Genomic DNA, 15,898 nt, shown 5'->3' on the forward strand with positions numbered 1-15,898 from the left:
CACAGGCCCACCACTCTCTGGCTGAAGAAATGTCTCCGTATTTCTGTTCTGAATTTACCCCCTCTAATTCTAAGGCTGTGTCCACGGGTCCTAGTCTCCTCACCTAACGGAAACAATTTCCTAGCGTCCACCCTTTCCAAGCCATGTATTATCTTGTACGTCTCTATTAAGTCTCCCCTTAATCTTCTAAACTCCAATGAATACAATCCCACGATCCTCAGCCGTTCCTCATATGTTAGACATACCATTCCAGGGATCATCCATGTGAATCTCCGCTGGACACGTTCCAGTGCCAATATGTCCTTCCTGAGGTGTAGGGACCAAAACTGGACACAGTACTCCAAATGGGGCCTAACCAGAGCTTTATAAAGTCTCAGTAGCACAATGGTGCTTTTATATTCCAACCCTCTTGAGATAAGAGACAACATTGCATTCGCTTTCTTAATCACAGACTCAACCTGCATGTTGACCTTTAGAGAATCCTCGACTAGCCCTCCCAGATCCCTTTGTACTTTGGCTTTACGAACTTTCTCACCATTTAGAAAGTAGTCTGTGCTTTTATTCTTTTTGCCAAAGTGCAAGACCTTGCAGTTGTTCACGTTGAACTACATCAGCCATTTCCTGGACCACTCTCCCAAACTGTCTAGATCCTTCTGCAGCATCCCCACTTCCTCAGTCCTACCTGCCTGTCCACCTAACTTCGTATCATCTGCAAACTTCGCTAGAATGCCCCCAGTCCCTTCATCCAGATCATTAATATATAATGCGAACAGCTGTGGCCCCAACACTGAACCCTGCGGGACACCGCTCGTCACCGGCTGCCATTCTGAAAAAGAACCTTTTATCCCAACTCTCTGCCTTCTGTCAGACAGCCAATCCTCAATCCATACCAGTAGCTCACCTCAAACACCATGGGCCCTCACCTTGCTCAGCAGCCTTCCGTGTGGCACCTTATCAAAGGCCTTTTGGAAGTCTAGATAGACCACATCCACTGGGTTTCCCTGGTCTAACCTACTTGTCACCTCTTCAAAGAATACCAACAGGTTTGTCAGGCATGACCTCCCCTTACTAAATCCATGTTGACTTGTTCTAATCAGACTCTGCTCTTCTAAGAATTTAGAAACCTCATCCTTAATGATGGATTCTAGAATTTTACCAACAACCGAGGTTAGGCTAATTGGCCTATAATTTTCCATCTTTTGTCTTGATCCTTTCTTGAACAATGAGGTTACAACAGCGATCTTCCAATCATCCGGGACTTTCCCTGACTCCAGTGACTCTTGAAAGATCTTAACCAATGCCTCCACTTTTTCCTCAGCCACCTCTCTCAGAACCCTAGGATGTATCCCATCGGGGCCAGGAGATTTATCAATTTTAAGACTTTTTAGCTTTTCTAGCACTATCTCTTTTGTAATGGCAACCATACTCAACTCAGCCCCGTGACACCCTTTAATGAGATACTGGATTAGTGGTGCTGGAAGAGCACAGCAGTTCAGGCAGCATCCAACGAGCAGCGAAATCCACGTTTCGGGCAAAAGCCCTTCATCAGGAATAAAAGCTTTTATTCCTGATGAAGGGCTTTTGCCCGAAACGTCGATTTCGCTGCTCTTTGGGTGCTGCCTGAACTGCTGTGCTCTTCCAGCACCACTAATCCAGTATTTGGTTTTCAGCATCTGCAGTCATTGTTTTTACCTTGTTTTTCCCTTTAATGAGAGGTGAAATTTCGGTCTTAAAAGTAGGAGGTCATCTGGTGTGTTCTGCGGTGGAACTGGGCCTCCTGGGAGCAGATGCGGTGGAGGCGGAGGAATTAGGAATACCGGATAGAATTTTTGGAGGAGGTATGGTGTGAAGAGGTGTAATCCAGGTGGGTTTGTAAAAATGTCAGTGTTGAGTCGGTCCTCATGGATGGAGATGGAGAGGTCTAGAAAGGGGAGGGAGGTGTCAGAGATGGTCCAGGTGAAATTAATGTCAGGGGGAGATGTGTTGGTGAAGTTGATGAACTGTTTGACCTCTTCATGGATCCAGCTGGTCCTCCTGTGAGTCCTCAACAGCTACCGCAAAGACTGTTCGCTCTGCGACCACCTGGTCAGGTCCATGCCCACTAACAAGCCACCCTCCCCTCCTGGCACATTCCCCTGCCACCACAGGAATTGCAAAACCTGCACCCACACCTCCCCCCTCACCTCCATCCAAGGCTCCAAAGGAGCCTTCCACATACATCAAAGTTTCACCTGCACTTCCACACATCATTTATTGTATCTGTTGCTCCCAATGCTGTCTCCTTTACGTTGGGGAGACCAGGCGCCTTCTCACAGAGCACTTCAGAGAACATCTCTGGGACACCCGCATCAACCAACCCCACCGCCCCGTGGCTGAACATTTCAACTCCCTCTCCCACTCTGCTGAGGATCTGCAGGTCCTGGGCCTCCTCCATCGCCAATCCCTCACCTCCCAATACCTGGCGGAGGAGCGCCTTATCTTCCGCCTCAGGACCCTCCAACCCCAGGGCATCAATGTGAACTTCACCAGTTTCCTCATTTCCCCTCTCCCCACTTTACCCCAGTTCCAACCTTCCAGCTGAGCACCGTCCTCATGACCTATCCTGCCCGTCAATCTTCCTTCCCACCTATCCCCTCCACTGTCCTCTCTGACCTATCACCTTTACCCCCACCTCCATCCACCTATTGTACGCTCAGCTACCTTCTCCCCAGTCCCACCCCCTCCCATTTATCTCTCCAACACAAAGGCTCCCAGTCTCATTCCTGATGAAGGGCTCCTGCCCGAAACGTCGATTTTCCTACTGCTCGGATGCTGCCTGACCTGCTGTGCTTTTCCAGCATCACACTCTCAACGTATCTGTTTACCATACTGAAATACTATTTAGAAATGCAAATTAATGTCATTGACATGCTCTTCTTTCAAGAATATCATTCACTGATGTGAGGATAACTTTCATATTTGTACTGGTGACCGAAGCCCAGTCGTGTTTCTTTTGCCAACACCCTTGACTCCAGACTGTTCCCACCTTTTCTGACAGCTTGTTTAGCCTCAAACCTCCCAATAAGCCAAACAGAAAACAGATCCTCAGCTTAGTATCAGCCAAAAGAAATCTATCCCGTTGTCTTGATACTAGCACCTGCCCAACTCCAACTCTGCTCTTAGCAACTTCCCCACCTCCCATTAAGTGCTGGGCTCAACTATTCCGAACTATTCTGAGAGCGTAGTTGAAGCAGGCTTTGTCTGTAGGTTTTGAACTGGGAATCCTCTAGTGTGCCTGTTTAACACAGTGTAGCAATGATGATGTTTGGACAATTATGATGTTTTGGGATTGTGCCCTTAAATTAGGGTAAATGAAGAAGGTTCAGGCAAGGGTAGCTAGGTTTTTGATATGTAAGAGGTTGAAAGGTTAGCAGGGTCAGCAGAAATGTGGGGATTGAAGGTTGTATTCAGATCAGCCGTGATCTTATTAAATGGTGGAGCAGGGCCTGTGGGGACGAATTGCCTACTCCTGCTTCTTATTTTGTGTGTTCTGCTTTGGGGATTTAATTGTTATGGATTAAAGGAAGGCTAGATTGTTTTACTGAGAAAAAGGTACAAATAATTCACAGAAGGAGACAATGGCAACAACATCTGATTGATTGATTGATTTATTGTTGTCACATGTACCGAGATACAGTGAAAAGTGTTGCTTTGCGTGCTCGACAGGCAGGTTGTACCATACAGAGTGCATCAGGGTAGCAGAACTGACAGCAGAATACAGTGTTACAGCCACAGAGAAGTTGCAAGGAGTGAGATCAACATTAACATTTGACAGGTCCATTCAAAGGTTGCCTGAGTATATGACGAGTCTCCCAAATTCCTGAACAAGACTCTGGTGCGGCCGCATCTGGAATATTGTGTGCAGTTTTGGTCGCCATACTATAGGAAGGATGTGGAGGCACTGGAACGGGTGCAGAGGAAGTTTACCAGGATGTTGCCTGGTATGGTAGGAAGATCCTATGAGGAAAGGCTGAGGCACTTGGGTTTGTTTTCATTGGAGAAAAGAAGGTTTAGGGGTGACTTGATAGAGGTGTACAAGATGATTAGGGGGTTAGATAGGGTTGACAGTGAGAACCTTTTTCCACGTATGGAGTCAGCTATTACAAGGGGGCATAGCTTTAAATTAAGGGGAAGTAGATATAGGACTGATGTTAGGGGTAGGTTCTTCACTCAGCCAGTTGTAAGTTCATGGAATGCCCTGCCAGTAGCAGTGGTGGACTCTCCCTCTTTATGGGTATTTAAGCGGGCATTGGATAGGTATATGGAGGATAGTGGGTTAGTGCAGGTTAGGTGGGCTTTGATCGGCGCAACATCGAGGGCCGAAGGGCCTGTACTGCGCTGTATTCTTCTATGTTCTATGTTCTATGTAAGTGCTGTAGCTATCCAGTTGCAAATAAATGTGCTGTAAACTGTCCATTTGCTTTTAAGATAAAAGAGACTTAGGTATAGAATACCTAATTAGCACTTTTACCTAAATACAAGGTTAACGTCTTTCACGTTGCCAGGTGAAGAGAAGCCATTTTTGAGATTAGGTCACAGGCTTCCCTACAAACGAGTGAACATCACAGACAGGCATCCGTTCTGTGTGGTCAGCAGAAAGAAGAGGCTTCTTAATTTTGTAAATGACCATGGCTGGAGTCGAGGAAACGCATACTGCAGTCAATTTCCAGCAAATTTGTTCGTTATGACTGAGGGAATGAGAATTACTGCACCAGATTTTACTGCTGGAGGTGAATTTTTGAAATTCTTCAAAAACTAAATAAAGTGCTTGAAAGATGATCACTGGACATCACTGTGGATGGTTTGCTCTAGGGAATTTAATTCTGTGAGGAGCATGCTGAATGATAAATGTAAAAGGGGAAAATTCTTCTATGTTACTTAAAGTATAGGTAGCCAACAAAACAGAAATCATGTTTAGTCAATGGTGCTTTATCATTATCGGCTGCTGTAAATGTTTTAAAACTTGAATTCTTGTGTCATTCCTTCAGCTGTTAATTGGAAATTTGAATTGCTATACAAGTTACTAACCTCTTCAGAAATTGTAACAACATTCCTCTATATTATTCTCTCTTTCAGCAGCCACCCAGTTTCACATTTTTAAGACTGGATAAAAGCAAATTACTGCGGATGCTGGAATTTGAAACCAAAAGAGAAAATGCTGGAAAAGGGTCAGTTAGACACGAAATGTCAGCTCTTTTCTCTCCTTACAGATGCTGCCAGACCTGCTGAGATTTTCCAGCATTTTCTCTTTTGGTTTCACATTTTTAAGAACCTGCTCTTGCTGCAATTGCTCCTTTTATTAGTACAGTGCAAAATTCCTGGCATTGTCACATATATTTTAAATTTCACGGAGTCTCTATAAGCGATAGTGGGGACAGATATAGTCATCACAACTGTCTCAGCAATTCATGCTTGGACATGCAGCTTTCAAACAAGTTGGTTTAATTCAATCCTTTTTTGTAATCGAGTATAACTGACCTTGAATAGTTTCAATAGACATGAACCTTCCATGCAAACATGATGGTACTAGCACCTTGCTTGGCTGTGCAATGTATCTTTTCATCAACTTTTTGTGTGCTGTCAGAGAACCTGAGAGTCATTTGAAATAGTTTGATTCCAATGATGTTAGACAAAGTGGACATTGTTTTTGCATTGTATAAGGGGTGATAGGAGCAGTAGGTTCAAATGTCACCATGGTAGCTGGTGGAATTTGAATTCAATCAATCAAAAATCTAGAAGCAAAAACAGAAATTGCTGGAAAAGCTCAGCAGATCTGGCAGCATCTATGGAAAGAAAGCAGAGTTAACGTTTCAGGTCCAGTGACCCTTCCTCAGAACTAAGAATGCTGATAACTCTGCTTTCTCTGCACAGAGTTAGTCTTTATTGGGTGGCACGGTGGCTCAGTGGTTAGCACTGCTGCTTCACAGCACCAGGGTCCTGGGTTCGATTGCAGCCTCGGGTGACTGTTTGCACTTTCTTCCCATGTCTGCATGGGTTTCTTGCCATGTTGCCTCCCACAATCCAAAAAGATGTGCAGGTCAGGTAAATTGACCATGGTGTTTAGCAATCGGTAGGTTAGGTGCATTAGCCAGGAGTAAATGCAGGATAATAACATTGGGGAAAGGGCCTGGGTGGGATACTCTTCGGAGGGTTAGTGTGGACTTGTTGGGCCGACAGGCCTGTTTCCACACTGTAGGGATTCTAAGGTCTTCTAAGTGCATTTAGTATAGGAGTTGGGAGATCACGTTGCGGCTGTACAGGACATTGGTTCAGCCACTGTTGGCATATTGTATGCAATTCTGGTCTCCCACATTTAGGAAGGATGTAGTAAAACTTGAATAGGTTCAGAAAAGATTTACAAGGATGTTGCCAGGGTTGGAGGGTTTGAGCTTCAGGGAGAGGGTGGATAGACTGGGGCTGTTTTCCCTGGAGCATTGGAGGCTGAGGGGTGACCTTATAGAGATCTATAAAATCATGAGGGGCATGGATAGGGTAAGTAGACAAGGCTTTTTCTCTGGGGTGGGGGAGTCTAGAACTAGAGGGTGTAGGTTTAGGGTGGGAGGGTATAAATTTAAAAGGGACCTAATGGGCAATCTTTTCACACAGAGAGTGGTGTGTGTATGGAATGAGTTGTCAGAGGACGTGGTGAAGGCTGGTGTAATGACAACACTTAAAGGGCACCTGGGTGGGTATATGTATAGGAAGAGTTTAGAGGGGTATGGGCGAAATGCTGGGAAATGGGACTAGATTAATTTAGGATATCTGGTCGGTGTGAACAAGTTGGACTGAAAGGCCTGTTTCTGTTCTCTTTATCTCTATGACTCACAAGACAAAGGAACAAGTAGTAGGCAATTCAGCTTGTTCCGTCATTCATTAACATCATGGCTGATGTTTGGCCTAATTCCATAGTTATGCCTTTGGCCCATATCCCTTCATTCCTTTGCTGAATGAAAATTTATTCATCTCAGATATAAAATTAACAACTGATCTGGAATCCATGCTGTTTGTGAACCAAACTTCCAAACATCCATCACTCTTTGTATGTAGATATGCTTCCTAACATGTTTCCTCAATGATTTGACCCTAACTCTCAGACTATATCCCCCAGTTTTAGAATCAACAACCAGTGGAAATGGTTTATCTTTATCTGCCCTGTCTTTTCCTGTTAATATCTTAAAGATTTCAATCTTCTAAGTTCTAGAGAAAACAGGCCTAATTTATACAATGTCTCGACATAACTCCTGAAATCCAGGTATTATTCTTGTAACCTATGTTGTACTTCCTCCAAGACCAATGTATCTATTCTAAGGTGTGGCGCCCAGATTGTTTTGTGGTGCCCAGAGTGAGGTCCATCCAGGGTTTTGTATAACTGCAGCACAATTTCAGCTTCCATTAGCCATCTAGAGTGTTTTCTGCACCTGTTCATGGTATTTTAAAGATCCATGAACCTGAACTTTTAAGGCTTTTTACACATCCGCTGTATTTAACTTCATAACTCCCAGAAAGTACCCTAAACTATCCTTTTTTGGTCCAAAATGGATGACCTCACATTGCTTTCATTGAACTTCATCTGCCACAGATCATCTGATCTATCAATCTCACTTTGTAATTTTATGCTATCATCTATATTGTCTGTACTGCTACCTAACTTTGTGTTATTAGCAAATTTGTATATATGACTTTCTGTGTCATTAGACATGTTGTTAACAATTAATGTGAACAATCAGGCCTAAACAGAGAATCATAATGTCATACAGCAGGGAAACGGGCCCTTTGATCCAACCATAATCCCAAACTAAACTAGTTCCACCTGCCTGTGCTTGGCCCACATACCCCCAAACATTTCTTATTCATTTACCTATGTAAATGTCTTCTAAACATTGTAACTGTACCCACATCCACCACCTCCTCTGGAAGTTCATTCCACATGCAAACCACTCTCTGCAAAACAAAATTGCGCCTCATGTCTTTTTTAAATCTTTCATCTTTCATCTTAAAAACGTGTAGTCTTGAAATCCCCCCCCCCCCCCCCCCCCTTAGGGAAAAGACACCTGCCATTCACTTTATCTGAACCCCTCATGATTTTATAAACCTCTGTAAGGTCACCCTTCAACCTCCTACACTCCAGTGAAAATGTGACAGCTATCCAGCCTCTCCTTGTACCTCAGATTCCCCCTTCCTGGCAACGTCCTGGTAAGTCTTTTCTGAACCTTTTCCACCTTAATAATATCCTTACTGTAGTAGATTATTATCATTAAAACCCAACTGGTTCACGAAGGTCCTTCTGGGAAGGAAATTTGCCATCCAGCCCTGGTCTTACCCACAGCAATGTGGTTGACTCTTAGCTGTCCTTTGAAATGGCCTAGCAAGTATCTTAGTTCAATGGAAGTTAGGGATGGACAACAAACATTGGCCTTGCTAACAATGCTCTCATTGGTGAAATGAAACATGTTGGCACTGGCGCTTAAATAGTAATGGAACATGAATGTGTTTTACACCAGAACTAAAGTCTCAGTGCACACCTGACGGATCTAAATGCATTGCCTGTACATTATCCAATACTCCAATAAAAACGCAAAAAGCTGAAAGTGTCCAAATTGACAAATTAGTCATACCAATTCTACCAAAGACCCCTATGTGAAATTTTAACTGGCTCAGCACCGTCTTCATACAGATAAAAACCGAAAGAACTGCAGATTCTGGAAATCGGAAACAAAAACAGAAATTGCTGGAGAAGCTCAGCAGGTCTGGTAGCATCTGTGGAGAGGAATCAGGGTTAATGTTTTGTGTTCAATGACCCTTCTTCTTTACCTAAAATGTAAGAGTGACTAGGAGGTAAAAACAGAAAATGCTGGAGGGAACCCTTGTCTGTTGAGATAGAAACAGAGTTAACATTTTGAGTCGGATATGGCTCTTCTCTGGAACTGACCAGAGAATATTTCTTCAAATGCGACCTTCACAGCATGCTCATGCTTGAACTTAGGCTGAATCACACAAAAATGTTAAATCCCACTAGCATACTCCAGTAGAGTTCAAACTGAATTTTCAGCCCCTGCCCAAAGGGAAAAGTGCAAAATGTGTCTGCAGGTTGGGAAGTAGGGGTCACCAGCCCTTCATATCTTTGTCATTGAGTCATACAGCGCGGAAACAAACTCTTCCGTCCAACTCTTGGTGGGGAGATGATGGCCTCGTGGTATTGTCGCTGGACTGTTAATCCAGAGACCCGGGTAATGTTCTGGGAACTAAGTTCAAATCCCGCCACGGCAGATGGTGAAATTTGAATTCTATGAAATTCTGGAATTAAGGATCTAATGATGATCATGAATCCATTGACAATTGTTGGAAAAACCCATCCGGTTCATTAATGCCCTTTCGGGAGGGAAACTGTCATTCTTACCTGGTATGGCCTACATGTGACTGCAGACCCACGGCTGACTCTGAACTGCCCCCTGGGCAATGAGGGATGGGCAATAAATACTGGCCTAGCCAGCGATGCCCTTGTCCCATGAATGAAGAATTAAGTATTCACAAGATATCACAGTGCATTCTGTTTTGACTTGCCTACCTGACCCCACCTCCCTTTGAAGGGCTCTTGTTTAAAATTCCCTTCACCTCCAAAGGTATGATATTCCATGTATCTCTCTCTCTTTCTCTCCAGAAGCTCACTTAATTTACAACTGTAGCCATTTTTGGTTATTTGAGCCCAGTTTAAAAAAAACATATTTTGGAATTACATATTTAAAATATCCATGGTACTTAGGAATTCTGACCCATGGCATGATATTCTTCAACTAACTTCTGATACATAGCATGTACAATGAACTGGTTAAGTTAAATAGTTCAATGAGTTTTTTTACTCAACATCACATACTTAGATATATTGTGCCAGGTCGTATTTACGCTACAGAAACGGGCCATTTGGCCCAACAGGTTTGTGTCAGTATTTATTCTCCACATTAGCCTCGATTTTTTTAATCTAACCTTTAAACATAATTTCTATTCCTTTCCCTCCTGTTTATTTACCTTCTAAACTGTATCCATTCTACTTACCTCAGACAGTGGTGAGTTCCATATTCAACCTACTCTTGGTTAGGAGGTTTCTTCTGAATTCCAGTCTGAATTATTAATAATCATCTTATTTTGATGGTCTCTAGTTCTGTCTTGCCTGCAATGGAAAGATTTACATCTGGGTTATGAAATACATGCCATGAGGTAAAAAGCCCTCTCAATTCACCCATCAATTTTTACTCTTCTAGAGAAAACAGCCCCAGCCTGTTCAATCTTCCCTAATGGTTGTAATATTTTATTCTAGTCCCATTCTAGTAAGTCATTTTCACATTTTCTCCAGTGCCTTTAAATCTTTTACATAATTTTCAGGCCTGAAATGTTCAAAATATCGTCTAAATAGGTTTCTGTGTAGGTTTAGCATACTGCTTTTCAGTTTTGTCCCTTGAGAAATGAACGCCAGTACTTTGTTTGCTATTTTAGCTTTTTTATGGCCTTATTAACCTGGTTTTATGTTCTTATCAGAGTACTGAGAGCTGGCACACTTTCCGTTTCAGAAACTCTGTCAGGATCGAGCGAGGTCAGGTACGATGCGATTAGATCCCTGGTAAAGCTTTTATCCTTTGCCTTGGCAAGAGCAGCTTTTCTATATTGTGAATTTAGAAGTCCAGTTTGTATTTAGACATGGCATATTTACAACCTAAAGGTCCAATCTCTGCGTAGAGCATTGATGATGTTAATCTTGAAATTGCAATTGCACAACTGGTTGTAATTCTTTGGCCAAAGTGTCACATCAGCAGCAGCAAATTATGCTTTCGCGACTTTTTGCATTCAGTTTGCAGACATTTTTTTATATTCTGGACTGTGATATAGACCAGAAAGCCCTGAGTTTGGTACACTGGTTAGTCAACTTGTACGGTATATAATTGTGCATCAGTCCTTATGGGCTAGTGAGAATTAGGTTCCATGCCTGTCGCTTTCTGCTATGAGCCTGGTTTCAAAATGTAAACAAATAGATAGGATTTGATGGAGTGAGGGTTGGGGGTGTGTGTTTTGGAATGCGGAGGCTGTGGGGGTGGGGGTTGATTATTTGCTGAAGGGAACTCACAAATTAGGTTAAGGGCAAGGTCAGTAGAGATGCAGTCACAAACTATTGAGGAATATTCAAGAACACATAAAAATAGATACATTTTAACCAGAAAGACAAACTCCATTTGGTTACTGACTTAAAAGTAGTATCAAACCTCAAGAAAAATAACATATAATTGTGTAGAGATGGGAGGCAGGTCAAAAAATTGGACAAAATATATTTTTAAAAAGCAAGAATTGCTAAACAAATGATAAAAAGAAAACATTAGAGCATGAGAGAAAACTAGCTAGAAATATAAAAACAGGTAGTAAGAGTTTCAATAGACATTTTAAAAAGAAAAGTGTTAACAAAATGAGCAATGATCCTATAGAAAATTGACCCAGGGAATTAAAACTAGAAAATAAGGAGATGGCAGATAAATTTAATAGGTGTTTTGCATCAGTCTTCACTATAGTGGTTAATCAGGAAATGTAAGGAGCTCAAATTGCAATCACACAACCATGGAAGTAGTACTGAGCAATTTTTTTTATTCATTCGGGGGATAAGGGCATCGCTGCTAGATCAGCATTTATTGCCCAGAGGGCAACTTACCACATTGCTATGGGTCTGATGTTACATGTAGGCCAGATCAGATAACTTCCTTCCCTAAAGGGCATTAACAAACCAGATGGATTTTTCCTGACAATCAGTAATGGCTTCATGATTATCACTTGACTCAATTCCAGGTATTTATTGAATTAAAATTCTACCATCTGCTGTGACAGGATTCGAACCCAGGCCCCTAGAATATTACCTAGGTCTCTGGATTAAAGGTCCAGCAATAATACCACTAGGCCAATGCCTCCCCACTACTTGTTGGAGCTGTGGGCTGACAAGTCCTTGGGTCCTGATGGATTTTATCCTAGGGCCTTAAAAGAAGTGATTAGTGAGGTAGTTGATGCATTGTTTTTAATTTTCCAAAATTTTCTAGATTCAGGGAAGCTTCCATTAGATTGTAAAATAATGAATGTAGCTCCTTTATTCAAAAGGGGAGGAAAACTGAAAGTCGGAAGGAAACATACTATCTATAGAGGGAGAGGAAGGGATTCCAGAGGCATTTGGCTGGTCCAATTTCGAAATGTTAGTATGCAGGTACAGCAAGTAATTTGGAAAGCTCACATAATGTTATAATTTATCCTGAGGGGAATTGAGTACAAAAATAAGGAGGTAATGCTTCAGATATGTAGGACATTTGTTATAATGTGAGGCTGAATAGGGAATAGATGTTTCCTCTTGTAGGGGAATCTAGTACCAGGGGAAGAGGTCACTGTTTGAAGATCATGTTTTACCTGTTTAAAACAGCAATTAGATTTATTTTTGCTTTTGAAGGGTTGTGAGTCTTTGGAACTAACTTTCCAGTCGGGTAGTGAAAGCAGAGTCTTTGAATATTTTTAAGGTAAAGGTAGATAAATGCTTTATCAGCAAGAGGAGGAAATGTTACCAGTGATGCATGGGAATAGGGAATAATGAAACCAGCTGTTATAGAATGATGGGGTGGGCTCAAGAGGCTGAGGGCCCTTCTCCTGCTTCTAACCTACCTGCCCATGATTCACCATTGAATGTTCCTCTGGCATATGCAGCCTGAGTTAATGCTTGAAGAATAGGCACCTTGGTAGGAAACTGGAAAATGGCTGTGGTACCTTTGTCTAGCCTGAACTAACACCTGGAAAGGAGGGGATGAAGAGGGGAAACTGTTGTAATATTATTTGCAATGTAATCCCTGTGACCTTTTTCCATCCTGTCCTCTACCAGAATCCTGTACCTTTGCTCCGCAAAACAGAAACATGCTGCAAAACAAATGTTAATTTGCACAAATGCGAGTGTATTCTACAAGATAGAATGCTTGTGGAAGGTCTAGCGTTTGACATCCCTTTCATTATCAACAAAAGAGAACACTGAACCGTGCACTATTGTGAAGAACACTGACTCGTGTATTGTTACTAATGAACAAGTTGGCTTGTGTGTTCTGTTATTAAGGAGAATTTTGACCCTGTGTGATACTAATGAGAAAAGTGACCCACTTGTACAGTTACTACATTGATGCTGGTTTCAGTAAAATAGAGAGATTAACATGTTTTAACTTGGTTTTGAATTTAGAGCACACGGATGGCATTGGACCATCTTGAATCGGTGCCAGAGAGGTTGAGTATCCTAGATGGCATCCGGGATTTGGAGGTAAGGACATTTTGATGATTGTTCTAATTGCCCATTTTCATAATACAAAAATGTGGAAACAATTAGTTGAAAATCCGTGACATTTTTATCGTGACATTGTAAAGCCTAAAGCACTTAATCTCTAACTGTGGTAAGTTGGAGATAGATTTTGAAAATATTTGGAACTCCTTTGTCTCCAGGCATGATCTCTTTATATGGAAATATTGTGTTAGAGCCTTGAGGCCAGAACATTGGAGCTTTTTACTGGACCTGTACCTGGGATTCCAGGATTGCTAGTTAAGATGAAGTATTGATCTGTGAAATACAACTCAATCTGTATCAAATACTGTGAATTTGTCAAGGTTGTGTCCCTTAATCATACCTCCCTTTAATGGGAAGGACTACAAAGGGGAAATTTAGAATTGCAACAGAAATCCTGTTGTGTGAATCAACAGAAAAATATTTTGACAAATTATAACCAGAAATAGAAGCAGAAAGTATTAGAAGCGCATTGGAACAATTCAGTATCTAAACAGTAGCATGTGGGGGTAAAACTGCACGTGGGAAGGAATGGAACATATAGCCCCGGTTGACACATCTGACATTCCCTGTTTGATGTTCAGGGAATAACAGTGTGTCATATAACTGGCAACCAATGTGATGTCACCTGGTTGCACCCTTCCCAGCTGCAATTTCTGCATATCTGATGAATATCCTCTTGGACAGGTTGTTGAAGTTCTCGGTGTCAGGTTGAGTTCTTATATTTTATTGCACAGTACAGTACAGTATTGTATAAGGAGAATATTGACCAGAAGGTTGGTCTTTCCTTCTCCATTTTCTTTCTTTCCTACTCATCTCTAATGAAGGCACTGACTCTCAGGTTAATAGAGTTCCGTGGGTGGAAGAAGCCCTCTGACAGTTGCCAAGGTGACCCTTCTAAGTTTCCTGCAGAAATGTGTGAATGGTTGCATTTTTTTCTTGCACCACAATATCATTGGTCCCTGGGAAAAGGTTGCTGTCTGCTCAACAGTGTTCTCATAGGAATTACCCACATGCCAGCACTGATGACGGTGCATCTCGGAACAGAATGCAAGTGAAGAATGGATTTACTTTGAACTTTGAGTTGGTTGTATATCACAGGAGCACAATGCATTCAGTCAGTATGCTCCTGCATGTCCATTGCATTCATTGAGAAGTCATGATTTGGAGGAGCCGGTATTGGACTGGGGTGTACAAAGTTAAAAATCACCAGGTTATAGTTCAACAGGTTTATTTGGAAGCTCCTTCATCACATAGAGGTGGAGTTTAAGTTCATAAGACACAAAATTTATAGCGAAAGTTTACAGTGTGATGTAACTGAAATTATCTATTGAAAAAGACCTGGATTGTTTGTTAAGTCTCTCATCTGTTAAAATGATAATGTTGGTTTCAGTTCTTTCATATGTAAATTGCAAAACTCTTTGAAAAGATACATTTTCAAGTGAACTTTAACAATTGGTGTCATGTTGGCCCAGATAATGTATTGAAGGTGTGAGCTGCACTGTGTGAGGCTGTCTGTGCCACAATTGTCAGACTGATTCTAATCTAACAAAGGGATCTACATAATCTTATATGGATTCATGTAGTTTTTGAGCAAAATAAAATGTAATTCTGCAAATACAAATTCACCCCACACACTTAGGGTTGTGTGTGCATGTAGGTATGTGTGTGGAAGTTATGAGTGTCTGTCAGAGAGTGTGTGTATGTGTGTGAGTGTGCATGTAAAGGGGTATAGGTCTGTGAGGGGGTGTGTGTGTGCACGTGAATGTGGGACGTACGAGAGAGAGCTTGTCTATGAGAAAGCTTCTACGTTAGTGTATGGGTCTGTAGGTGTGTGTGTGTGTGTGTATAGTAGGCCATCCCCGTGGGGCATTCTCTGCTCAGCCCCTTTTTGTTGTTGCCTGTCCCAAAGACCGCCTGAGAGGACAGTCACCCAAAGGTCTGAGGTCAAATGTCCGAGACTACTGAAATTTTCTCTGACTGGGAGGGAGCACTCCGGTCTGTTGATTGTTGTGCAGTGTCTATTCATCCGTTGCTGTAGCCTCCGCTCGGTCTTACCAATGTACCATACCTCAGGGCATCCTTGCCTGTAGCGTATGAGATAGACAACGTTGGTTGTGTTGCATGGGTACCTACCACATGCACGATGGGAGGTGTCCCCACGCGTAATGGCGGTATATGTGTCGACACTCTGACATGTCTTGCAGCGTCTACCGTGACAAGGTTGTATAGTGTTGTCCTGAAAGCCAGGCAGTTTGCTACGAACAATGATCTGTCTGAGCAAGAAACCGTAATGACCTCCTCAGGAGACAGACATGTGCTGCAACCGACAGGGTACCCTTCATAGTCCCAGGAGCCGATAAACTGCGCCATGTTCTTCGCAGCCTGCAACACATTATCAATGAGGATATACACCTCGCCAAGACTTTCCCCACACCTCCACTTCTCACCTTCAAACAAGCTCTCTCTCATATATTCACACATACGCTCCCACGCACACACGCACCCTCTCACAGACTTATACCCTTTTAC

The 15,898-nt window shown here is 42.4% G+C and overlaps 1 protein-coding gene across 6 annotated transcripts in view; it reads left to right on the forward strand.

Annotated features, from left to right (window-relative positions):
* LOC140476087 (centrosomal protein of 128 kDa-like) overlaps positions 1–15,898 on the forward strand; it is a 416,326-nt gene that overhangs the window by 355,722 nt on the left and 44,706 nt on the right. For all 6 annotated transcript variants that reach the window (XM_072568114.1, XM_072568117.1, XM_072568115.1 and 3 more), the window contains one exon: positions 13,271–13,348. In XM_072568114.1, coding sequence (XP_072424215.1) covers positions 13,271–13,348 — 78 coding nt within the window. The remainder of the gene's footprint in view (positions 1–13,270; positions 13,349–15,898) is intronic.

Source organism: Chiloscyllium punctatum, chromosome 4 (genome assembly GCF_047496795.1).
Source record: "Chiloscyllium punctatum isolate Juve2018m chromosome 4, sChiPun1.3, whole genome shotgun sequence".
In the NCBI taxonomy this organism is placed as follows: domain Eukaryota; kingdom Metazoa; phylum Chordata; class Chondrichthyes; order Orectolobiformes; family Hemiscylliidae; genus Chiloscyllium; species Chiloscyllium punctatum.